Here is a 26,293-nt window from a genome sequence, read left to right as displayed (position 1 = left end):
GTAAAGTTCAGGATGAGGGTGGACCGTCCAACGCCTGCAGAAGTGCATAACTCGAGTCTTGGCTGCAGAGAACTGAAAACCATGAGTCAGAGCCCATGATGCTGCCTTGCGAACGGCTACTTGCAGCCTGCGTTCGGCGACTCCAGTAGTCGTGGAGCTAAAGGAGATGCAGAAGTCGTCGGCATACAAAGAAGGAGACACCGAAGACCCCACGGCTGCAGCCAGACCATTAATGGCCACCAGAAATCAGGAGACGCTCAACACTGAGCCCTGCGGGACCCCATTTTCCTGTATATAAGAGGAACTAGAGGCGGCACCCACTTGCACCCGGAAAGAGCGGCGCAATAAAAAGGTTTGAAGAAAAGCCGGGAGCTGACCACGAAGACCCCAGTCATGTAACGTAGCAAGGATGTGATGCCTCCAAGTGGTGTCATACGCCTTCCGCAGATCGAAAAATACAGCAACGAGATGCTGACGTCGGGCAAAGGCCGTACGGACAGCAGATTCCAGCCGCACCAAATTGTCCGCTGCAGACCGGCCCCGACAGAAGCCACCCTGGGATGGAGCGAGGAGACCACGCGACTCAAGGACCGAACACAAACGCCGCCCCACCATACGTTCGAGCAATTTGCACAAAACGTTGGTGAGGGTAATGGGACGATAGCTGTCCACTGCCAGTGGGTCCGCACCAGGCTTCAAGATGGGGACAATAACACCCTCTTGCCATTGCGACGGGAACACGCCTTCGCTCCAAATGCGATTAAATATCGCGAGAATGTGTCTCTGGCAGTCCCTGAAGAGATGCTTCAGCATCTGCGCGTGGATGCAGTCTGGTCCTGGTGCTGTATGAGGGCAATCGGCGAGGGCAGTGAGGAATTCCCTCTCGTTGAAAGGAGCATTGTATTTTTCAGAACGACGCGTGTGGAATGAGAACGGCGTCCGCTCGGCTCGCTCCTTTAGAGAGCGAAAGGCGGGGGGATAAGATGCAGACGCAGAGCTCTGAGCAAAGTGCGCGGCAAGCCGTTCAGCAATGGCGGCAGCGTCCGTGCAGACAGCGCCGTCCAAGGAGAGCCCAGGGACACCCATTGGGGCCTGGTATCCATAAATCCGCCAGATTCGGGACCACACGAGCGAGGGGGAGACATGGGAACCCAAGGATGAGACATAACTCTCCCAGCACTCCTGCTTACGCCGTGCAATAAGACGACGGGCCAAGGCACGGAGCCTCTTAAAGGCGATGAGGGTCTCTAGAAACGGGTGCCGCCTATGACGCTGGAGAGCCCGCCGACGGTCGCGAATAGCCTCAGCAATCTCCGGCGACCACCAGGGTACAGCCTTCCTCCGAGGGAGGCCAGAAGAGCGGGGGATGGCAGCCTCGGCCGCCGAAATAATTGACGTGGTTAAGACGCGGACCACCTCGTCAATGTCACCCTGTGGGGGAGATTCAATGGTTGCAGGGGAAGTAAAAGCCGCCCAGTCAGCCCTATGGAGAGCCCAGCGGGGCAGGCGCCCAGAAGAATGACACTGGGGCAGGGACAAATAGATGGGAAAATGGTCACTACCGCACAGGTCAGGGTGCACCCTCCAGTGGAGGGATGGGACAAGTCCGGGGCTGCAAAGAGAGAGATCGATGGCCGAGAACGAGCCATGGGCCACACTGAAATGCGTGGGAGCACCGGTGTTCAAGAGGCTACGGTCGAGCTGAGCCAACAAATGCTCCACGGCCCGACCGCGGTCATCAGAGTGAGTCCCACCCCATAGAGGGTTGTGGGCATTGAAATCGCCCAGAAGCAGCAATGGTGGCGGGAGTTGACCCAGCAGCGCAGCCAAGACATGTCGGGGGAGCTCCCCATCCGGAGGAATGTAAACAGAGCAAACAGTAATAGCCGGCGAGAGCTCAACCCTGGCAGCAACTGCCTCTAAAGGCGTCTGAAGGGGTACTGGTGAGCTACAGACAGAGTGGTGAACAAAGAGGCAAACCCCACCTGACGCTCGTTGACAGGCAGCACAGTTCTTATAGTATCCCCGATAACTGCGAAGGGCGCGGGTCCGCATTGCAGGAAACCAAGTTTCCTGCACAGCAATGCAGAGAACAGGGAAAACACTCAGAAGCATCCGGAGCTCAGGCAGGTGGCGGAAATAACCGCCGCAGTTCCATTGGAGAATGGAAGCAGGAAGGGACTGGGAGGGCGTGAATGCGACTAAGAGGCAGACAGCGCCTCAGAGCCAACTGCCGCCATCGGGGGAGTGTCAGCTGAGTCCATAGGAGAGGACCCCAAGGGTTCCGTGAGGGCGAGATCCGCAGCAGAGGCGAGGATCTCCACCTCATCCCCGGAGCCAGGACTATGTACAGCAGGCGGTGCTGAAACCGCTGGAACGTCCTTCTTCTTGGACACATGCCGTTCCTTCTTCTCACGTCGGCCCTTAGGGTGAGAGGGCTGGGAGAGCTTCTCTGAAGGAGCGTCGGAGGCTGACGACGACGCAGAAGCCCTACGACCAGCAGGTGGCGGAACCTCCAGCCACTGGCTGACATCCGGCTGGGTAGGAGAAGAAACGGAGGAAGGGAGAGCCCCGAGGGACCCCTTCCGCGAGAGAGGAACCAGCGGAGGCAACGCTGGCGGAGAAGGAGGGGGAGGGATCGAGCCTCCCGGTTGTGGAGCAGATGTCACTCCCGAAGTAAGCGTGGGGGGAGCGATAGAAGAGGGTTTGCCCCCAACTGCTAAGGGGGCAACAGAGGAAGGCTTGCCCCCAGACACGAGGGGGGCAGACAGAGATACACGGCCCCGAAGGCCCACTGAAGGCGGCACAGACGAGGCGACAACCGTCGCTCGCGTGGGCGACGATAACGTGGCTGCAGCATAAGATGTTCGAATGGAAGCAGGATACAACCTTTCATATTTGTTTTGCCTCTCGATAAGTAAGCCGGTCCAGAGTCTTAAATTCCATGATCTTCTGCTCCTTATGAAGAACGGGGCAATCCGGCGAGCATGGAGAGTGGTGCTCCCCACAGTTGACACATACAGGCGGAGGCGCACATGGAGAATCGGGATGAGAGGGGCGTCCGCAATCTCGACATGTAGCGCTGGATGGGCAACGGGAGGACATATGCCCAAACTTCCAGCACTGGAAGCACCGCATCGGGGGAGAGACGTATGGCTTGACGTCGCAACAGTAAACCATCACCTTGACCTTCTCGGGCAAGACATCACCCTCGAAGGCCAAGATAAAGGCACCGGTGGCCACCCTGTTCGTCTTGGGTCCTCTATGTACACGACGGACAAAATGTACACCACGGCGTTCCAAGTCGGCTCTCAGCTCGTCATCGGATTGTAACAAGAGGTCACAATGGTAAATAATCCCCTGGACCATATTTAAGCTACTGTGGGGAGTGACGGTAACAGGGACGTCCCCCAGCTTATCACACAAGAGCAACGCTCGTGACTGGGCTGGGGAGGACGTCTTGAGGAGGATGGACCCATTCCTCATTTTAGACAACCCCGCCACTTCCCCAAACTTATCCTCCAGGTGTTCCACAAAAAACAGAGGCTTTGTCGTAAGAAAGGAGTCGCCATCAGTCCTGCTGCAGACAAGGTATTGCGGTACGTAAGGCTCCCGCTTGGCACTAGATCGGCGTCCCTCCCATGGCGCAGCCAACGAGGGGAACGACTGAGGGTCATATTGCGCAGCATCAAAGTCTACTCTACCTCGCTTAAAGACGCTGGTGGCCGTGCGACCACCAGCTTGGAGTGATTTATTGTGCTTCATTGCGCCACATCTGCCCAGATGCCACCTACTCCGAATGAGGGCTCTCCCCAAGGGCGCCACCCAGCCAAAGCAACGGGTACCTGGCCGATATCCCGTTGCCCGGAGTCCCCATGCCCCAGACAAGATGGGCACATACTCCTTGGCATGCATGGGGAGGAAACAGCTCTGGCATCTGTAGTGCGATCCCTGCGTGGTCAGGGGGCTACCACCAAGAGGGTACATGACGACCCCACCACAACGGACTGGCTACCGTGCTGGATTTTAGGTGTTGACAGGGTCCACAGCTGTCGAGGGTGCTAAGAAGAAGAGTGCGCAGAAGACGAGAAGGAGACAACCCAGAAGATGTTGGGTGTAGTCCCCCCCACACGACAATAGGTAACATGCAAGATGGTGGAGCAGGATGGACCAATAGAAAAACACCACGTAAGGTGTCCTTCCCCAAATGGCACGCAATAACAACGGAAATTTGGAAAAAAAAGGATGTCAAACCAAAAAGGGGACCATCACAGAAGGCCGAAACGTTTGAGACTCCTTTTAGTCGCCTCTTACGACAGGCAGGAATACCGCGGGCCTATTCTTACCCCCGAACCCGCAGGGGGACAGTAGTTCTAATGGGATGTTTTCTACTCCCGGGCCCTTGTTTTGACTTAGGTCTTTCAGTGCTCTGTCAAACTCTTCACGCAGTTTCATATCTCCCATTTCATCTTCATCTACATCCTCTTACATTTCCATAATATTGCCTTCATGTACTTCGCCCTCGTATAGACCTTCCATATACTCCTTCCGCCTTTCTGCTTTACCTTCTTTGCTTAAAACTGGTTTTCCATTTGAGCTCTTGATATTCATACAAGTGGTTCTCTTTTCTCCAAAGGTCTCTCTAACTTTCCTATAGGCACTATCTATCTTACCCCTAGTGATATATGCCTCTACATCTTTACATTTGTCGTCTAGTCACCCCTGCTTAGCCATTTTGCACTTCCTATCAATCTCATCTTTGAGATGTTTGTATTCCTTTATGTCTCCTTCATTTACTGCATTTTTGTATTTTCTCCTTTCATCAATTAAATCCAGTATGTCTTCTGTTACCCACGGATTTGTACTAGCCCTCATCTTTTTACCTACTTGATCCTCTGATGCCTTCATTATTTCATCTCTCAAAGCTACCCATTCTTCCTCTATTGTATATCTTTCTCCTACTCTTGTCAATCGTTCCCTAATGCTCTCTCTCAAACTCTCTACAACCTCTGGTTCTTTCAGTTTATCCAGGTCCCATCTCCTTAAATTCCCACCTTTTTGCAGTTTCTTCAGTTTTAATCTACACTTCATAACCAATAGATTGTGGTAAGGGTCCACATCTGCCCCTGGAAATGTCTTACAATTTAAAACCTGGTTCCTAAATCTCTGTCTTAGTATTATATAACTTATCTGAAACCTTCCAGTGTCTCCAGACCTCTTCCACGTATACAACCTACTTCCATGATTCTTAAACCAAATGTCAGCTATGATTAAGTTATGTTCTGTGCAAAATTCTACCAGGCGGCTTCCTCTTTCATTCCTGACCCTCATTCCATATTCTCCTACTACTTTTCCTTCTCTTCCTTTTTCTACTATCGAATTCCAGTCTCCCATGAGTATTAAATTTCCGTTTCCCTTCACTATCTGAATAATTTCTTTTATGTCATCATACATTTCTTCAATCACTTTGTCATCTGCAGAGGTAGTTGGCATAGAAACTTGTACTACTGTGGAAGTGCGGGCTTCGTGTCTATCTTGGCTACAATAATGCGTTCACTATGCTGTTCATAGCAGCTTACCCGCAATCCTATTTTTTTATTCATTATTAAACCTACTCCTGTATTACCCCTGTTTGGTTTTGTATTTATAGCCCTGGGTGATGCTGGGGGTATTAGATTAGGAAATGAGACGCTTAAAATAGTAAATGAGTTTTGCTATTTGGGGAACAAAATAACTGATGATGGTCGAAGTAAAGAGGATATAAAATGTAGACTGGCAATGGTAAGGAAAGCGTTTTTGAAGAAGAGAAATTTATTAACATTGTTTTGAGTATAGATTTGTCAGGAAATCTTTTCTAAAAGTGTTTGTATGGAGTGTAGCCATGTATGGAAGTGGAATGTGGACGATAAATAGTTTAGGCAAAAAGAGAATAGAAGCTTTCGAAATGTGGTGCTACAGAAGAATGCTGTAGATTAGATGGGTAGATCACATACCTAATGAGGAGGTATTGAATAGAACTGGGGAGAAGAGAAATTTGTGGCACAACTTGACTAGAAGAAGAGATCAGTTGGTAGGAAATATTCTGAGGCATCAAGGGATCACCAATTTAGTATTGGAGGGCAGCGCAGAGGGTAAAAATCGTAGAGGAAGACCAACAGATGAATACACTAAACAGATTCAGAAGGATGTAGGTTGCAGTAGGTATGGGGAGATGAAGAAGCTCGCACAGGATAGAGTAGCATGGATAGCTGCATGAAACCAGTCTATGGACTGAGGACCACAACCAGTGCTGTATTCGCCTGATCAGAAGTCTTGATCCTCCTGTCATCGAACTGCACTAATTCCTAACTATATTTAACTTTAAGCTATCCATTTCCCTTTTTGAATTTTCTAACCTACCTGCCCGATTAAGAGATCTGGCATTCCATGCTCTGATCTGTAGAAGGCCAGTTTTGTTTCTCCTGATAACGATGTCCTCCTGAGTAGTCCCTGCCCAGAGATCCAAATGGGGTGACTATTTTACCTCTGGAATATTTTACCCAAGAGGATGCCATCATCATTTAACCATATAGTAAAGCTGCATGCCCTTGGGAAAAATTATAGCTGTAGTTTGCCCTTGCTTTCAGCCGTTCACAATACCAGCACAGCAAGACCGTTGTAGTTAATGTTACAAGGCCAATCATCCAGACTGTTGCCCCTGCAACTACTGAAAAGGCTGAAGCCCCTCTTCAGGAACCACACTTTTGTCTGCCCTCTCAACAGATACCCCTCCACTGTGGTTGCACCAACAGTATGGCTATCTGTATCACTGAGGCACGCAAGCCTCCCCACCAACAGCAAGGTCCATGGTTCATGGGGGGAGGACTCATGATCTACATCTGCATATATTCTCCGCAGACCATTCTGAAGTGCATGGACAGGGGCTAATTTCTACTTTACCACTTATTAGGTCTTCTTCCAGTTCCAGTCAAATATGGAGCAACAGAAGAATGAGTGCATAAATGCCACTGTGGATGCTTCAATTGGTTTAATCTTGTCTTCAGAGTCCCTACCGAATCAACACACAGAGAGTTGTAGTATTCCTCACAGTACCCTCATTCACAAACTCTGTAAGTATGCTTTCATGGGATAATTGGTGATTATCTTCAAGTGCTTGTCAGTTCAGGATTTTCATCATCTCAGTGATGCTCTTCCATAGGTCAGACAAACCTGTGATCATTCGTGCTGTCCTTTTTTGTATGTTTAATACTTCTGTTAGTCGTATTTGTTGTGTGACCCCATACTTGTGAAATATTCTAGGACTGACTGCATTAGAGTTCTACAGAAAACATCTACATCTACATTTATACTCCGCAAGCCACCCAACAGTGTGTGGTGGAGGGCACTTTACGTGCCACTGTCATTACCTCCCTTTCCTGTTCCAGTCGCGTATGGTTCGCGGGAAGAACGACTGTCTGAAAGCCTCCGTGCGTGCTCTAATCTCTCTAATTTTACATTCGTGATCTCCTCGGGAGGTATAAGTAGGGGGAAGCAATATATTCGATACCTCATCCAGAAACGCACCCTCTCGAAACCTGGCGAGCAAGCTACACCGCGATGCAGAGCGCCTCTCTTGCAGAGTCTGCCACTTGAGTTTGTTAAACATCTCCGTAACACTATCACGGTTACCAAATAACCCTGTGACGAAATGCGCCGCTCTTCTTTGGATCTTCTCTATCTCCTCCGTCAACCCGATCTGGTACCGATCCCACACTGATGAGCAATACTCAAGTATAGGTCGAATGAGTGTTTTGTAAGCCACCTCCTTTGTTGATGGACTACATTTTCTAAGGACTCTCCCAATGAATCTCAACCTGGTACCCGCCTTACCAACAATTAATTTTATATGATCATTCCACTTCAAATCATTCCACGCATACTCCCAGATATTTTACAGAAGTAACTGCTACCAGTGTTTGTTCCGCTATCATATAATCATACAATAAAGGATCCTTCATTCTATGTATTCGCAATACATTACATTTGTCTATGTTAAGGGTCAGTTGCCACTCCCTGCACCAAGTGCCTATCCACTGCAGATCTTCCTGCATTTCGCTACAATTTTCTAATGCTGCAACTTCTCTGTATACTACAGCATCAGCCACGAAAAGCCGCATGGAACTTCCGACACTATCTACTAGGTCATTTATATATATTGTGAAAAGCAATGGTCCCATAACACTCCCCTGTGGCACGCCAGAGGTTACTTTAATGTCTGTAGACGTCTCTCCATTGATAACAACATGCTGTGTTCTGTTTGCTAAAAACTCTTCAATCCAGCCACACCGCTGGTCTGATATTCCGTAGGCTCTTACTTTGTTTATCAGGCGACAGTGCGGAACTGTATCGAACGCCTTCCGGAAGTCAAGAAAAATAGCATCTACCTGGGAGCCAGTATCTAATATTTTCTGGGTCTCCTGAACAAATAAAGCGTGTTGGGTCTCACACGATCGCTGTTTCCGGAATCCATGTTGATTCCTACATAGTAGATTCTGGGTTTCCAAAAACGACATGATACTCGAGCAAAAAACATGTTCTAAAATTCTACAACAGATCGACGTCAGAGATATATGTCTACAGTTTTGCGCATCTGTTTGACGACCCTTCTTGAAGACTGGGACTACCTGTGCTCTTTTCCAATCATTTGGAACCTTCCGTTCCTCTAGAGACTTGCGGTGCACAGCTGTTACAAGGGGGGCAAGTTCTTTCGTGTACTCTGTGTAGAATCGAATTGATATCCCGTCAGGTCCAGTGGACTTTCCTCTGTTGAGTGATTCCAGTTGCTTTTCTATTCCTTGGACACTTATTTCGATGTCAGCCATTTTTTCGTTTGTGCGAGGATTTAGAGAAGGAACTGCAGTGCGGTCTTCCTCTGTGAAACAGCTTTGGAAAAAGGTGTTTAGTATTTCAGCTTTACGCGTGTCATCTTCTGTTTCAATGCCTTCATCATCCCGGAGTGTCTGGATACGCTGTTTCGAGCCACTTCTGATTTAACGTAAGACCAGAACTTCCTAGGATTTTCTGTCAAGTCGGTACATAGAATTTTACTTTCGAATTCACTGAACGCTTCACACATAGCCCTCCTTACGCTAACTATGACATCGTTTAGTTTCTGTTTGTCTGAGAGGTTTTGGCTGCATTTAAACTTGGAGTGAAGCTCTCTTTGCTTTCGCAGTAGTTTCCCAACTTTGTTGTTGTACCACAATGGGTCTTTCCTGTCCCTCACAGTTTTACTCGGCACGTACCTGTCTAAAACGCATTTTACGATTGCCTTAAACTTTTTCCATAAACACTCAACATTGTCAGTGTCGGAACAGAAATTTTCGTTTTGATCTGTTAGGTAGTCTGAAATCTGCCTTCTATTACTCTTGCTAAACAGATAAACCTTCCTCCCTTTTTTTATATTCCTATTAACTTCCATATTCAGGGATGCTGCAACGGCCTTATGATCACTGATTCCCTGTTCTGCACTTACAGAGTCGAAAAGTTCGGGTCTGTTTGTTATCAGTAGGTCCAAGATGTTATCTCCATGAGTCGGTTCTCTGTTTAATTGCTCGAGGTAATTTTCGGATAGTGCACTCAGTATAATGTCACTCGATGCTCTGTCCCTACCACCCGTCCTAAACATCTGAGTGTCCCAGTCTATATCTGGTAAATTGAAATCTCCACCTAAGACTACAACATGCTGAGAAAACTTATGTGAAATGTATTCCAAATTTTCTCTCAGTTGTTCTGCCACTAATGTTGCTGAGTCGGGAGGTCGGTAAAAGGAGCCAATTATTAACCTAGCTCGGTTGTTGAGTGCAACCTCCACCCATAATAATTCACAGGAACTATCCACTTCTACTTCACTACAGGATAAACTACTACTAACAGCGACGAACACTCCACCACCGGTTGCATGCAATCTATCCTTTCTAAACGCCGTCTGTACCTTTGTAAAAATTTCGGCAGAATTTATCTCTAGCTTCGGCCAGCTTTCTGTACCTATAACGATTTCAGCTTCGGTGCTTTCTATCAGCACTTGAAGTTCCGGTACTTTACCAACGCAGCTTCGACAGTTTACAATTACAATACCGATTGCTGCTTGGTCCCCGCATGTCCTGACTTTGCCCTGCACCCGTTGAGGCTGTTGCCCTTTCTGTACTTGCCCAAGGCCATCTAACCTAAAAAACCACCCAGCCCACGCCACACAACCCCTGCTACCCGTGTAGTCGCTTGTTGCGTGTAGTGGACTCCTGACCTACCCAGCGGAACCCGAAACCCCACCACCCTATGGCGCAAGTCGAGGAATCTGCAGCCCACACGGTCGCACAACCGTCTCAGCCTCTGATTCAGACCCTCCACTCGGCTCTGTACCAAAGGTCCGCAGTCAGTCCTGTCGACGATGCTGCAGATGGTGAGCTCTGCTTTCATCCCGCTAGCGAGACTGGCAGTCCTCACTAAATCAGATACCTGCCAGAAGCCAGAGAGGATTTCCTCCGATCCATAGCGACACACATCATTGGTGCTGACATGAGCGACCACCTGCAGATGGGTGCACCCTGTACCCTTCATGGCATCCGGAAGGACCCTTTCCACATCTGGAATGACTCCCCCCGGTATGCACATGGAGTGCACGTTGGTTTTCTTCCCCTCTCTTGCTGCCATATCCCTAAGAGGCCCCATTACGCGCCTGACGTTGGAGCTCCCAACTACCAGTAAGCCCACCCTCTGCGACCGCTCGGATCTTGCTGACTGAGGGGCAACCTCTGGAACAGGACAAGCAGCCAGGCCGTCCCCGACAAACCCCCATCCGGACCCCACAGTGATGCCCATTGGCAACAGCCTCAAGCTGTGTGACCGAAGCCAACACTGCCTGAAGCTGGGAGCGAAGGGATGCCAACTCAGCCTGCATCTGAACACAGCAGTTGCAGTCGCTATCCATGCTAAAAACTGTTGTGCGAAGAACGTCTGAACTAATCTACAGAGAGCGCAAACAAATTGCCACAAAATTTAAACGGTTATTAAAATACAAGATTGCCTAGTAAATGCAGTAATGCTGCTACTTGTGCACTGCTGACACACTGCTCGGCGGCGGAAGGAGACTACGTGATTTTACACTATTCAGGTACTAAAACGCGATGCTACAACTCTCAAATACTATAATACGCCCGAAATTTATAAATTAAACAATGCAAGTACCAAAAACACGCAAAGAAATTAAGAATTAAACTATGTAACAAATGAGTGAGCTGGGAGTGTATGACTTGCTGCTGCAGCTGCTTATCCAACGGCGGCAGGGAGCACACTGACTGTGACCAACCGACACTGGCCGTTCAAAACAAAAACAGAAGACACGACGACTACGCGAATTTACACTATTCAGGTACTAAAACGCGCTGCTACAACTCTCAAATACTATAATACGCCCAAAATTTATGAATTAAACAATGCAAGTACCAAAAACACGCAAGGAAATTAAGAATTAAACTATGTAACAAATGAGTGAGCTAGGAGTATACGACTTGCTGCTGCAGCTGCTTATCCAACGGCGGCAGGGAGCACACATCCGTTGTACTGTAGAATTGCTAACCAGTTCTTGCATGTCAACACTTGATGTCCTCAAAGCTGCCGCAGACTGCTGCTACCAGTTGTTTCAGCATTACACCATTCCTTGCAGCCCAAGTACGTAAGCATAATCACCGTTCGTCAACCACTGCTGTTACTGATATCTGGGATGCCAGTTCAGCATTACGACAGGGTGATTACATAACACCTGAGGTGTCTAGACGACAACACTCTGGGCCAGAACACGTACTGCAGTTCCAACCCAGCTGGCAAAGGGCATCAACTCAACAACCACCCCAGAGTGATCTAGCAAAATGTGGTCAAGGCAAGCATCGTCTCCCCATCATCGTCCACAGACGCAGCCATCAATGTCACACACACCATCCAACAGGACCACTTGCTATATGGTCCGGAATATTGCACTGAGAGGCTCCGGGGTCTAATTGGGACTCTACAGGCCTCTGACCCAACTGGTGATTTCTGTTGTCCGACAACACCAGGCAGATGCTGGGACCGGAGTTTGCTCCCTGGATGACATCATCTTTGCCACAAGCTGCTACTGGGCAGTTTGTCAGCACCAACCACTTACGATGTGGCTGTGAAGTACAGCTGTATCACCAGCACTGACTCAGCATCAGCTGATGCAGAGGTGACTGCCCAGCAAGAACGCTCTACTCTTACCCACACTGTGCCATCTACAGCTAAGGCTAAGATCCTAACAGCGTACTGAAACAAAGGACTGTGGGTTTGACACCCACTCTGCCTGATGGAATATGGGCCTACAGCATTGCTGTATTCTGTACAAGATTAATAAAACAATATGATAGCTGCAACATGAGCACTGCTGAATATACTCCTGCTCCAAATCAGTGAACCCATCCGTTTGGGATAAGTAGGTCAGAATAGCCACTCTGACAACCCTGCACCTGCTCCCCCTGCTCTCAAATGGGGTCAACACTGCATTAAGCTGCAGACATCGTTACAGTAGACTGATAGGATTTTCTCAGTATCCTACCAACTAACTAGTGTCTGAAACTGTTTTATGTATGACTGAGACTATGTGATCGTTCTCTTTCATATCCGTGCAAATTTTTACACTCAGATACTTGTACAAGTTGACTGATTGTAATTGTAACTCAATGAAGTTGTAATAATAGGCTCTTCTCCTTTTTCTTGTGCCATCATCCTGCATCACCACAGGGTTGGCACATTTATTTATAAATTTGGTATTGTTGATTTAAGGGGTAGCCAGATGATTTTTCTGTCGCCACTTCTTTACTCCCTAGAACGGAACACGTGTAACCCAAACAAATGCGTATAGTGTTATTCATGTGAAAGTTGGTGAAAGTTTCCTAAAAGTTCATGTAACTTAGGTATGAATTGAGTGTTAACCCAGTATTCACAGAGTGGGTTGGAGTAAACCACCTAAGAACCACATCCAGACTGGCCGACACACTGACTGTCGTCGTCAATCCACCGGGCAGATCTGATCTGAGGATGGCATGCCTCCCCATCCCAGAAGTGGTGCTTTAATATGCACGACTCTCTGGGCAGGTAGAATAGTCACAGGATACCACATTTTTTTTACATTTCTGAACATTCAAGACACGTTCTCATTCTTAGTACTGATTTCAAATCTTATCATGATCTGATTACATGTTTGTTTAACTTTTTTCAGACAATGCTTTATTACAGTTAACTGCATCATTTGCAAAAAGTTTGAGGATACTTTTGTTTGCAGGTCATTGAAATACAAAAAGAACAGCAAAGGTCCCAACACACTTCTGTAGGGTACACCTGACCTGAAGTAACTTTTATACCTGTCAGTGATAACATACTGCATCTTCACTACCAAGAAAACCTCAGTTCAGTTACCAATTTTATTTGATACCCTATATGACCATACTTTTGTTAATAAGCACTGCATGGTACTGAGTCTAATACTTTTTGGAAGTCTATAAATACTACTTCTAACTGACTGCCTTAATCCATGTTTTTCAGGATGACAGAGGAAAGCGGTAGTCAGGTTTCAGATTACCGATGTTTTCAGAAACCACAATATATGGCACAAAGGAAGGCATTCTGTTCAGTATACCTCATTACATTTGATCTCAGAATATGTTTTATTATTATACAACCAATGGACATCAAAGACACTGGACATAAGTTTTGTGAATCACTTCATTACTCTTCTTGTAGATAGGTGCAACTTGTGCTTTCTTCCAACTACTCGGCACAGTTTTTTTTAACGTATCTGTCATATATAATGGTTAAAAGGGGGGGGGGGGGGGGGGCTAATTCTGCTGCAAATTCTGTATAGACTCTGAGAGGAATCCCATCAGGCCCTGCAGCTTTGTTCAGTTTCAGCCACTTCAGCTGTTTCTCAATTATTATTATTCTCGAGTCTCAGAAACATACAAATTTACAGTAGCCACACATTTATATTACATGTGACCAGTACTTTGCAACCTCCAAGGCACTTTGAGTGGCTTGCAGATCAATCTTCATACAGGATGTAGGGAACAGAGGGCACTGAAGTGTGTGGCTTGTGGTTTGTCCTTGTCCACAATCACAACACATATCTTCTGTTGTCTCTGGATTGTCCAACTCCTGATCATAATCTGTTTAAAGATTTCCACACCAGTCAGCTTTCATTGTGTCCAGGTGGTAGTTCTTCAGCTTCTGGCATCCATCCATGCATGTGAGACGTCGACTTCTTCCATAACTCCAGCCTTACCTTCTCTGGTGAAATGGTGAGCTTCTCTGATGTCCTCAGGAAGAACTTTAGCGATCTCAGCTGTTGCTGTGATGGATTATGCCCGTGCAATGGATGGGCACTGTTCTGTCCCACTTTCAGTATCTCCTTGTTGGCAGCCACTGCTCTGCGTACCCATGGTGGTACTAGTCCAGCCAGGTAGTAGAGCTTATCAGTTGGGGTAGGTCTTAAGCAACCTGCGACAACCTGCAAGTTTCGTTGAGAGCAATGTCTACTTGTCTGGCACGAGATGACCTGTATCAGACTGGGGAAGCATATTCGGCATAAGAAAAGCACAGTGCCATTGCAGAAGAGCGAATGGTTTGCGGATGTGAGCCCCACTGAGTCCCCGCTAGTTTGCAAATTAGGTTGTTTCAAGTGAAGATTTTCATTTTGGTGTTCTTGCAGTGAGTTTTTAATGTCAGAGTTCGGTCAAGAGTGACTCCCAAGTATTTAGGAAGGTGATGATGCTGGAGTTGGATGCCTGACCATCCAATATGTAGCTCACGATTAGCTTCCCTGTTTCTTAAATGAAGGCACACACTTGTGTCTTCGAAGGGTCTGGTCTGAGGTGGTTCTGATTGTAGTAGCTTGACAGTGCTCTAAGTGCAGTTGTCAGGTTTCTTTCCACTGTTTCAAAGCATGAGCTCTGCATAGCAAGGGCTACGTCATCTGCTCATAAGAATCTCCTTATGCCCAGGGTCAATGGCTGGTCATTGTTATAAATGTTGAAGAGAAGTGGAGCCAAGATGCTTCCCGGAGGTAAACCATTTTTCTGCGCTCTCCAGCGACTGCGTTGTGTCCTTGAAATTCAAGAAAAAACCTGCAGTTTTGGAGGCGGGTGCTGATTAGTCTAACGAGGTGGGCATTTTGATCATATTGTATAATTTTACATAGAGTAGCCAATGATGGACAGTATCATACACTGCCGAGAGATCCACGAAGACCATGCCTGTTACTTGTCGGGTTTCAAAGCCATCCTGTATAAACTGAGTGAGATTCAAAAGTTGCCCTGGAGTGAGATTAAAAAGTTGCCTTGTGCAGCTTCTGTTTGGTCGAAATCCTGCTTGTTCGGGTTTGAGAAGAGGGTCTATTATTGATAGGATTCTATTCAGAATCATATGTTTGAACAGTTTATAAAGGTGACTCAAAAGGCTAACTGGTCTGAAATTCTTGGTATGATTTGCTTCCTTTCCAGGTTTCAGAAGAGCTGTCACCCTGCTCTTTTGCCAGATATTTGGTATTTGGCACTGGTTCATGCAGTTGTTGAAAAGCCGCAGGATCCATTTTCTTGTTGCTGGGCCAAAATTCTTGATTTGCTCCACACGGATGTCATTTAAACTGGATGCTATACCAGTTTCGCTCTCCTGCTCTCCTTAACAGCCTTGTACAATTCAGATATCTCGTATGGGAGAGTCAGATCTCTCGTTTGTCCTTGGGCCTCTTGGTGTACTTTTGGCACTTTGATCCTATGGCTTCCTTTCCCATTCATGAGCAGTTGATGTGCTATCTGATCTGCAGTGATGCTGCAGTGTGCTGTGGATCTGGTTGGGTCATTATTGAGGCGTCTCGATAATCTCCACACTTTATGACCGTTTCTCATTAGATGAAGTTCTTCCATAGTTTTAACCTAAGAATTCCTTTTGGATTCTTCAAGAGATGTAATAAGTTTATTCCCAGCCACCAGCATTGTCTCACCGAGTGTATCTTCTTCGAATAGTACCTTATATTCTGTAAATTGAGCACCGAGTTCTGAAGTTATACCAGAAATGTATGATGTTTGACACTAATATCTACATCACTTATCTTTGCAGTGGTACGAAAATTAAATTGGTGCAACACTCTTAATTTTCCTTTGTAAAAGAACACTTGAAAGCATCTCTGCTTCTGCTTCACTACCATCAATTTCAGTTCCTCTGTTGTTCATTAGGGTGTGGAAACTAACTTTGGTGCCACTAACAGCTATTGCACATGGCAAGAATTTCTTTAAGTTTTGTGAGAAATCTTTCAGTAAGATTTTGTTGTTTTGAGAGCCAAACTAATTTCATTTAGCATTGCTCTACTTACACTCCTATGCTTTATTTTAACCTTCAAGCGGGCACGCTGGGTTATTGTGTACCCCATTGAGGAATTTCATAGTGATGTAAAGCAGGGCCCAGTGACATGGCAGTTCTACGCACTTGTTTACCTCACCCTCCTCCCCCCTCTCCCTCACCCTCCCCCTCCGCCCCACTCCATCCCTCTACCCTGCCTCCTTGACTAAGAGACCTCAGTGTTGTGTCAGTGGGGCACACCGTACCCGCGCACTTGCTCTTGTTAAATTTGTTTCTTTCTGACAATTTTTAAAGTGTGCTGCGTTTTGATTATATCTAAGCAAAGGATTGAATTGTAAAAGTACCTTTTCATAACAGTATTTATTACAAGGATCAAAAAATATGTAAGTAATTTTTTTGTACATTTCTCACGATGTATGAATCGTTAGGCAACAATTTGTGTTTTTGGTCTAATTGTTTTTACCTACAAAGATTTTATAGAGCTTGAGGACATACCGGAATGTCTTCAAGAACTCAATGACACAGAGAGACTTTGAATAAATCTTTCTGAGGAGGCTGAAAGTGAAGGTGATTGACTACAAAGTCCATTTTAGTGACCAAGATCATAAAACTAACTCTGAACATGAAGATGAAAGTGAGAATCAGGAAGAAAGACGTTCAGAAACTGGGTTTTTCTTAGGAAAAGATAAATTACCAAAATGGAGTAAAAACTGGCCTCTAAAATAAAAAACTCTGCAAAGAAATATTACAAAAGTTCCACCCGGTTTCACAAGCTATTCAAACAATATTTCTCATGAAATTGATGCCTTTTTCAAACTTTTTTAAACTGATACAATAGATATGATAGTATCCCATACTAACAAATATATTGACAACCTAAGAACAAACTCAAAACATACAAGAGATTGTAGAGTTGTGGACAGATGTGAAATTTTGGGACCACTCAAGAGTTTATTCTTTTTTGTTCTTTTTTTGATAGGTATAAAGTAAGGACAACATATAAATTTAAGTGAATGTAAAAAACTTAGGGAGACAGACAGTACACACACGGATACCCCAAGGGCTACAATAAGCTATGAGAGAGTTCTATTTGTAATGTGTTGCATTGTATGTCATATATAAATCATATAAAGTACGTCTTCCCTTTATCATTATTTGTATCATGGATTCCTACATTAAGGTGCTGACTAAAGCTTTTGAAACGAATATATAACAATATTACTGCAAAATAGAAACATTTAATTGATTCCTAAATAAATTTTAACTTATCACAGAAGGTGGGGTACTGAATACCCCAGAGCCCACTCATGAAAAAAAATGGCGCACCCACTCAAAGGTTAAACCCATTATACAGTTTTCACTGTTTCTTTAGGTGTTCCTTTACAGCGACTGTATACCATTAAGGGTGTCTTCCATCACTATCTTTTTTATTAGATACACATGAATCCAGTCCTAGGTCAACTATTCTTCTTAACTTGTGCCATAGTTATTCTACTTGCTCCTGCCAAGAACTAAGCATTTCAAGTTCATCCTTGAGATGTGACAGTATTGCCTCTATATCTAGTTTAATCACCATATTTTAGTTGCCCTTTTGTACCTTGATAATCATAGTTGCTAAAAATGGCTCATGCTCACTGTTTGCTCACTGTTACCAGTTTTAACATGGACATCCTCAGAGAAGTCAGGTCTATTTATTGCAATCATGAGAGAGCACCCAAATTATCTGCATTAATTAGTTTTCAGAGAAGGCATTTAGAATTATTTCATAGGGAGTCTTGTCATACCAGCCCACCCTTGATACTGAGTTTTGCTCAAACAACCTCGCACGAAGCTTGAGTATTTATCTCAGTGTTTTTGGGTTTCTTGTCTACTACATCATCTCCATTTTCACCCCAAAAGTCTCACTGCTATGAATTTAGGGGTCTCAGTCAAATTTCTTTACCTAGTATTAAGTTAGCTCCACTTCTTTTCAGGAGTGCTTCAAACTCTGTCATGAATACTTTGGTAGCTGATAACTAGGATTTAAATAATCTCATCTTTGGGGTGCATTTCTTTGGATCCTTCAGCTAACATTATAGGGGAAAAAACACCCCACGAGAACTTGTGTGCACCTCTCACACAGTCAGTTACCTGGTAGCCTCTGTTGTGAAGTGCATCCCTGACCCATTTAAGACTGTTACAACTCTCAGCTCTATGGCACAAGTCCAGGAAGTCTCAGCCTAGCTTGTCACAAAAAAACTTTAGTCTCAGGTTTGTCTAATGATTCCACTTGACTCAGAACCATGGGGTCATATTTAGTTTTGGAGCTAATGCTCCAGGTTCTGAGGTTCATTACAGAAATGGCAGGTTGGCTGTAATCTGGAATGAACTGATACACAAAACTGAGGAAAAAAATTGTGAAAATCGATGTTTCTGAACATCCACTCAGCAGCCCAGACTTGGCTCCAACTCTTCACTTTCATGAAAAGTTGCTCGGCTTCCACTGCTTTGACACTGATGATGAGCTTCATGATGATGATACAGTGGGCTAGAATCTTGGGAGGCAGAATTTTATGCCAAGGGTATTTGTAGACTCATTGAAATATGATAAATGCTTAAATCTGAATTGTGATAAAACAGAAAAGTAATACAAAGGTGAAGTTCTAAGTTTTTTCCCCTCTAATAAATTCACTTTAACTATTCCACTATTTTATGTATAGCATATCAGGTTACTTTCCAGATCATAATTGTAAAACATATCCTGACACCAAATAAGTGAGCTGCTCGCATTACTAAAGAACTAGTAGTTATTACACATTAGCAAGAGACTGTGTATTTACTCTGTGACACGTTTCAACAAAATCAATCAACTCTGTGGCAGTGGATAAGCAGTTTACTATAGGCATGCTACTACGCTCCACCAAAAGGCAAGAATGGCGGAGCTCCTCAATTCAAAGGTAACTACAAGCAGAAAGGTCTCAAGCAGTGGAAACAACAAATGCCAGAGTACAGACTCAATGGATCTTATTTAGAAGGTGTGCATCACTAACTGAACAAATTGGTTAAAAAATTTGCATCATCACCCATTGGGTCTTTTGGGTAAGATTTTGTACAGCAATTTTTCTAGTTGACTGCAACAACATATCTGTAGTAAGTTTCTTCTCCACTGTCACTAAGCTGATCAATTTTGACAAACTTTTCACAGCATGACATAGATTACTATCAAAAAATAGTTACACTAATAGGCCACTTGCTAATGCAATCAGTAGCATTACTTTACTGTAGATGCTTGTTTTCTTTTCCTTACGCGCACCTTTAAACAGCAGGTGAAGCATAAGCAAACTGTCACGAAAGAAAGAAAATTTGTAAAATTCCACTAATATACTGAAACAACACTGTATTTACTGACATATCAATATACTTACTTGGAGCAGAACAGAAAAAACCATCACTAGCCAAGTGCACATGATTTTTATGATCGCTGCCACTTCCATGTCTCTTAGGATCTTCTCCCAAGTGAGTTAATGTTTCCCATTCGTCTTCCACTGGTGGTTCTGTCTCAATTTGATGTTCATTCTGCACAAACTGCATTCAAAATACAGTTAAACAGAAAAAGAGTAAAATAGCATTCCATTTATGAACATCACAAAAGAGTCAAGCAATAATGTATTTGTTAGAAGTCCCAATGGAATGTGAACATTATTTATGTAATCTAATCATGAGCTGTTAAACAACAAAGACATAAAACAAAGCTTCCACCACAATCTGACCAATAACAACATGTTTAAAACACTTACTTAGAAGCTATAGTATGAAAACAGTGAAAGTAGCAAAGACATTAACACAAAATTCAAAATTTTGGATTCTCATCCATTATCTTGTTGGCTATTTTCAACACATGCTCATATTCCAAGCCAAATTATGTACTTGGTACCATTTCTGTGGATTTAATAAAGAGGATTAATTCATTTGCAAGTCTTATCATTCACTTGTCTGGCTCGGTACTTCAGTCATAAAATGCCAGACTACAAGTCCAAAGGTCGCACGTTCAGTTCCCAGTCAATACTAGGATTTTTATCTGTCTGTTATCACTTCTTTCACTTCTGGCTACGTTTGTTGATGTGAAAAATGCCAAGTGACACTGTGGTTTGAAACTGAAGTTAAACTATAGGTTCCCCTATAACTGGCTGTCAAATTCAGTTCAAAGGTTGGAGGAAAGCAACAACACACCATCTCCCAGCAGGACCATGCTTAGTAAAGCACTGTGGTATTCAAAACAATCTTCAGACTGAGAACTGTTTTACTACTTGTCATTCACTTATGCTGGAGGCCACATTAAAATCTGTGGTGTATGAAGAGGACCCATGTGTTAAAGCCACCCAACAATAAAGGGATAGAACAAATGATAGAAGCAGTTTCAGTAATATACCATAGTTATAGTTTTGATAATGTAGTGCAGAACTTTCTAGTAATACAGATATACTCAAAAGGTGGTCACTGTCTTCCTGGAAAGTCTTCGATACTGCATGTATAATCAAGTTTATCCTGCATGTGAGCTAATGTTTCCTTACCAATTTATTCAAAGCATTGTTGATTTAGGTTTGTTATTTTGTTGTGTCTGTTGGTAAAATGCCACAAACACTGAATGCCCCACACAACCTCACACAATGAAATTGGGTGAGGTTACACCAGGTGATCAAAATTTCTGATCACTGTTCCCACTACTACTAATCCATCAGTTACCTGTGTCATGCATAAGAACCCCCAATCCTACCGTTAAGTGAAATCCAAATTGTTGATCACATATTGTGGCATGCAATAATTTTACAGTATGTTCAGATACACATGACCTGTAATCACGAAGAAAAAGTGGCCATAAACTTTAAACTGTGACATCACACAGTATCACGTATCTGTTTACTGTTCAATTCAAAACACATGTTGCTTCATCACTATTGGAATTTTCTGTGCTATAGATTCAAACCACGTATCTCTTTACTGTACAATTCAAAACACATGTTACTTCATCACTAGGACAATTTACTCAAACGAATCATCCTCTTTGATATACTGCTGCTTTTGTGTAGAAAACTGAAAGTGATTTACTTTGACCTCATGTATAAGAGGGTGTAGCAATTTTGAGTGCCAAAATTTCTGCTTAATTTGTTTTGTAAGATATTTCCAATGCTTGGTTACTGAATGTTCAGCTTTCTACTTACTAAGTTTGTGAACCTCACTGAGCAACAAAGAAAATTCTTCCACATATGTTCCACCTTTTTTTAGTCACCGGTAGCTGACCCAATAAATTTGCCTTACAGATGAATCCAGTGGCTATAAACTGTACATACACATGACAAATTTATGAAACCAAGTTCTGAAGTGTCATTGCTGTTTTTGTCTGTTGTAACAAATGAATACAAATGACATTCAAGTACAATGTAAAACTTATCTTTGTCTACTGTTACCTTTACTAACTACTAACTGATGTACTGTGGTCCAATCAGGTCTGGTTCAAGAACAGTTTTCCCATACAAATGACTTTTCACTTGGTGCCCCTTTCCCCTCATAAACTTTCATCAGTGTCAGTTTTCACTGCTAACTGTGATATGCACAGTATAAAAATCTTTCACTTCGCTGCACCTGGTGCCCCTCTCAGCTTGGTGTCCCAAGCAGCTGTAACTAATTCTGATATGTCCTGTATAGAAATCTTGCAATTGTGCTGCCTCTTGCAACCATTTCAGCTTGAACCCCAAGCAGTGGCTTGTGTTGCTTGGGCCTTAAATCAGCCCAGGGTGGAATCGAGTAGAAAATATTTCAAAATAAAACCTTGTTGTTCCTCTATACTGTCATAAAGCTTTACAATGTTATGTTACAAAATACAGTTATAGTTCACTGGTGAAACAGCTTCAATAATCTGTAATTATCCTATACATCTGAATGAAGAGTGTATGCCATTTACTAGAGAAATCATTCAGTAGTCCTACACCATACTCATACAGTATCCTCTATTTCTTTGACAAATTCTTCATTTTCTGTAATTTTCTTGAGGAAATTTCTTCTGTCAGATTGCACAGTATTATTAGTAGTGAACTGTGCCTTCAAATATAGTGATTAAGCAGCACTGGCAGCAATCTCAGGTCTCCATTGCCCAGGCTGTCATTCTAGCTGAGATATGCAGCAACCTACATTTTTACTGTGATCATAAGCATACAGCAGGTGGTATGATTCTGAAATATGCACACTTACAAGTTATTGGTTGTTATGTGCAATACATGCAAAAACCTCCTGGAATCTCTTCTACATCTATATTATTTTTTCTGTATACAGCTAAATCAGTTTCATACACAGTCCACACACACAATCCTCCATATGACACCTTCCCACAGGATTTATTAACTCATAATGGTCTCAGTCCCTTCTGTTACCAATTTTATTTTGCATTAATATTTTTTCAAACCTATTAACTTTAAGTTAAAGCTTGGGGTCATCAATTAAAACACATGTACACAAAATAACGGCACACAAATTAGCATTATTTACCAAAATAATATGAAGAAAAAGTGATTGCAGAGCCATGTATCTGAAATCTAAGGAGACAGACTTAATATGGACATGCCTAACTGGAAATTAAATAATGGATGTAACATACTGATTATTAATTTTTGCAAATGTTACCACCTATGGTACAAAAGGTGTTCTGTATAATGTACAGTATGGAAAGAGGAATAGATGTGTATACACAAACAACAGTCTGAAAGGTCAATTACTAAAAATAAATAAAGATAAAAATAAGACAGAGCATACAAGAAAAGATAAAAGCCTATGGGAAAAGGTAGAAGGTAAAAATGAAATAAAAGAGAATGAGATTATCTCAAAATACACTGATGTGACAAAATATGAAACAAAGAAACAAGAATCATGCCGGAAATATACAAAAGAAGGAATACTAAAATCGGGAACTTAGCAAAAACAGGAAGGAAACAAACAGTAAAGACCAGATTGTTCAATGTTAGCATCTGAATGCTAATAATCTATGGCAACATGTGGTGAAACATGCATCTAATTTTCTACTACTTCACTAGAAGTCTAAAGAGGGTGCTGCATGTTACAGCAGTGTATAATCACATTCCAGGGGAATTAAGTGGATAAGAGCCACCAAGGATGCAGCATTTGAAAATACACAGCTAATTATTCATTTCATCATTACTTTTATATCATTGCCATAAAAGAGAAACATCTTACCACTGAATACACTGCAGAAATTTTTCCTGTATCCTCAAGTTTATCTGGTATTTCATTTGCATTGTATGTACTTTCATCAGCTGAATAAATAACTTTAGCTATAACGTTTCTGTTAATTTCAGTTCTGTTGACCTTCTGACCCTATGTGGAAAAACAGTTACAATTACTATAGAATCAGAAAAACATTCATGAGTTAACTCTCCTACTTATGTGAATAACAGTGTTATTTGTAGTGTAATTTTGTTATGTGTGCTGGCACAGAACTTCACACAGCACAATGTGTACATTATTACAAAACTACCACATCTACAGACCAAAAGGTTTCACAATACTGAACAACACAACAGTTTTACTTAAGTCACATGGCAACTTCCTATGAAGCACTATGTGAGAAAATGATGACAATTCAGCAGACAGTGTTTAGTATTACAGAGAATGAGAAGCATTCAGATCTGGTTGTGATGTCACACATCTCAATGCTAGTATGGAATGAAGGTAAGTGCCAGGCTTCAAATTATAATGTCCAAGGAATGATCGCAAAGTGGTCCTAGACCGCCTTTCTTGCCATTTATCTGTGACAGTTCTTTGTATATTCAAAAAATCAAGCTGAACTGCTGTCAGATTCCATATTAGATGTTAAACTGTGAGCCCACTACAGCTGGCTGGGTGAGCCCACACAAGCCAGAAGGAAACAACATTGAAGATCTGATAAGACAAAGTGCAGCTCAAACACACCATGTTCAGGAATGACTTGCTTCATTAAACAAGACTATCCTGTCAAATACATAATGTAATGACAATATGATTCAACTCAGTAAAGTAAGACATATCACAGCAGGACAAGTGGAAGAGTGGACAACCCAGCAAGGATACTGGCGTAAGATCTACTAATTTTATTGCCAGATTTATTTCAACTTTTATTGTAATACTGCATTTATTTCTTTTTATAATAACTGTAATCCCTTTGCGCAGATCCAAATTTATGTCACTTCTTATAAATGCAGTCAATATGTCACTAGAAATTGCTATGGCAGTTGTCCATAGAGGTCACCAGCAGCACATTATTTCACTGTGCCTCATCACGGGCACAAATCAGGTGACAAAATGACATCATCCCACTTTGACAGCCGAGGGACACATATTATTGCCAGCAGCCTCAGCCAATCGTACAGATTAAATGTATCAAACATTTTCACTAATGCCTTTATGGAAAAAGTACAGAAGAATTACTGCACCCATATGCAGCTGCCGAACTAAACCTACAGTAGTGCTGAAGTCCTAGCTTATATAACTATTACAGTAATTCAGGGAAGAAAGATCAGCATGTTAAAAAGTTATCCTGCCTCATACAGGATACAACGGTCAGTACAGCAAACAGAAACATTTAAAACAGAACACAGTATACCAAGCTTTCAGAACAGTAAGTTCCTTCTTCAGAGAAGAAATAGCTATCAGTTGGGGGTGGTTGGAAATAGCAGTGAGGGGCCAGAGAACTTTTTCCACAGACTTAGGTGCTTTCATCTATTATGAGGAAATAAGGGAAAAATGAGGAAAAAGATACCAAAGATAGTTGGAAGTCAAAGATATTTGAATAGGTTTTTGCCTATTTGTGATTTTAACAGGTTTCTGAACTGACTGTTCCTTTCTATACCATACAATAATGCAATGGTGAGAATAAAATTGTATTTCAAGTGGAAAGTACTGACATCCAGAATTGTGATGAGGACATAAAGCATATCACAGAACTAGATTCAATGCACATCATGCTCCACAGCCACTGAATAATTCATAAATCAACTCATTCTTCTTCACCACAGCCGCTAATTTAGTGTTTCGTTCCACTAGCAGTTATGAGCACATTATGTTCAGGTGGCAGGCATGTGCAGTAATATTACAGCAAGATCTTGTTTACATGCTCTTCACAGCTCCAAAAGAAAAATGTGCATTAAACACGACAACATCTTAACCAAGAAGAGATTTTCAGTGACATATTGCCCTGCTTCTGTACGAAGTAACGTAAATATGGATCTACACAAAGGGATTTCATATATTATAAAAAGAAATAAATAAAAAATTACAATCAGAGTTTAATTAATTAACATAATAAAATTGTTGTGCCTCATGCTACTGCCCCAGCCAGGTTGTCCACCATTCCTGATGGTGGTATGTCAACACAGTCTACACCTGTGTGTGACCCCACGCGGTGAGCATTTTGGCAGTTGTCCACGGAGGTTGCCAGCAGCAATTACACTATTTCGTCACACTTCATCACAGGCACCAGTCAGGCAAGATGATGAAATTGACCCACTTGGGTAGCCAACGAACGTAACACACATTATCACTAACAGCCTCATCCAATCATCGTGTTACGTGATCAATCTGCACAGTTTCATAACTTGTGCCCCAGTGAGTCAGCAGCAGATTTCATCATCCAGTGGAGCCAAGAATTCATTTTCAGCAGTTCTCCAACTCTTCACTGGCAGCAACGGAGTTCATCGAGAGCACATAAGCCACACATTCCAGTGTTTGTGCTTAGCACCAGTCTGATGAGAGCAGCCACCAGTTGGAGGAAGAGTTGTAACATCACCACCAAGTCTCCAAAGTGGGTACTGCAGAGTTTTTCCATGAACTTCCTGCCAGACTTCATCGTCAGAATCATTAACCTTGATGTTTG

General features: G+C 43.3%; 1 protein-coding gene across 2 annotated transcripts in view; it reads right to left on the bottom strand.

Annotated features, from left to right (window-relative positions):
- Positions 1 to 26,293, bottom strand: part of LOC124721699 (protein dispatched) — a 215,975-nt gene that overhangs the window by 92,961 nt on the left and 96,721 nt on the right. Inside the window, exons 5-6 of one of the 2 annotated variants that reach the window (XM_047246785.1) lie at positions 23,620 to 23,760; positions 19,803 to 19,962 (exon numbers count right to left, since the gene is read on the bottom strand). The exons of the other annotated variant lie outside the window; for it this stretch is intronic. Of the exons in view, the coding sequence (XP_047102741.1) occupies positions 19,803 to 19,962; positions 23,620 to 23,760 (301 nt within the window). The remainder of the gene's footprint in view (positions 1 to 19,802; positions 19,963 to 23,619; positions 23,761 to 26,293) is intronic. 2 annotated transcript variants of the gene reach the window in all.

This window comes from Schistocerca piceifrons, chromosome X (assembly GCF_021461385.2).
Source record: "Schistocerca piceifrons isolate TAMUIC-IGC-003096 chromosome X, iqSchPice1.1, whole genome shotgun sequence".
In the NCBI taxonomy this organism is placed as follows: Eukaryota; Metazoa; Arthropoda; class Insecta; order Orthoptera; family Acrididae; genus Schistocerca; species Schistocerca piceifrons.
Note: the sequence above shows the minus strand (reverse complement) of the source record. Positions and strands in the feature narration are given on the sequence as shown.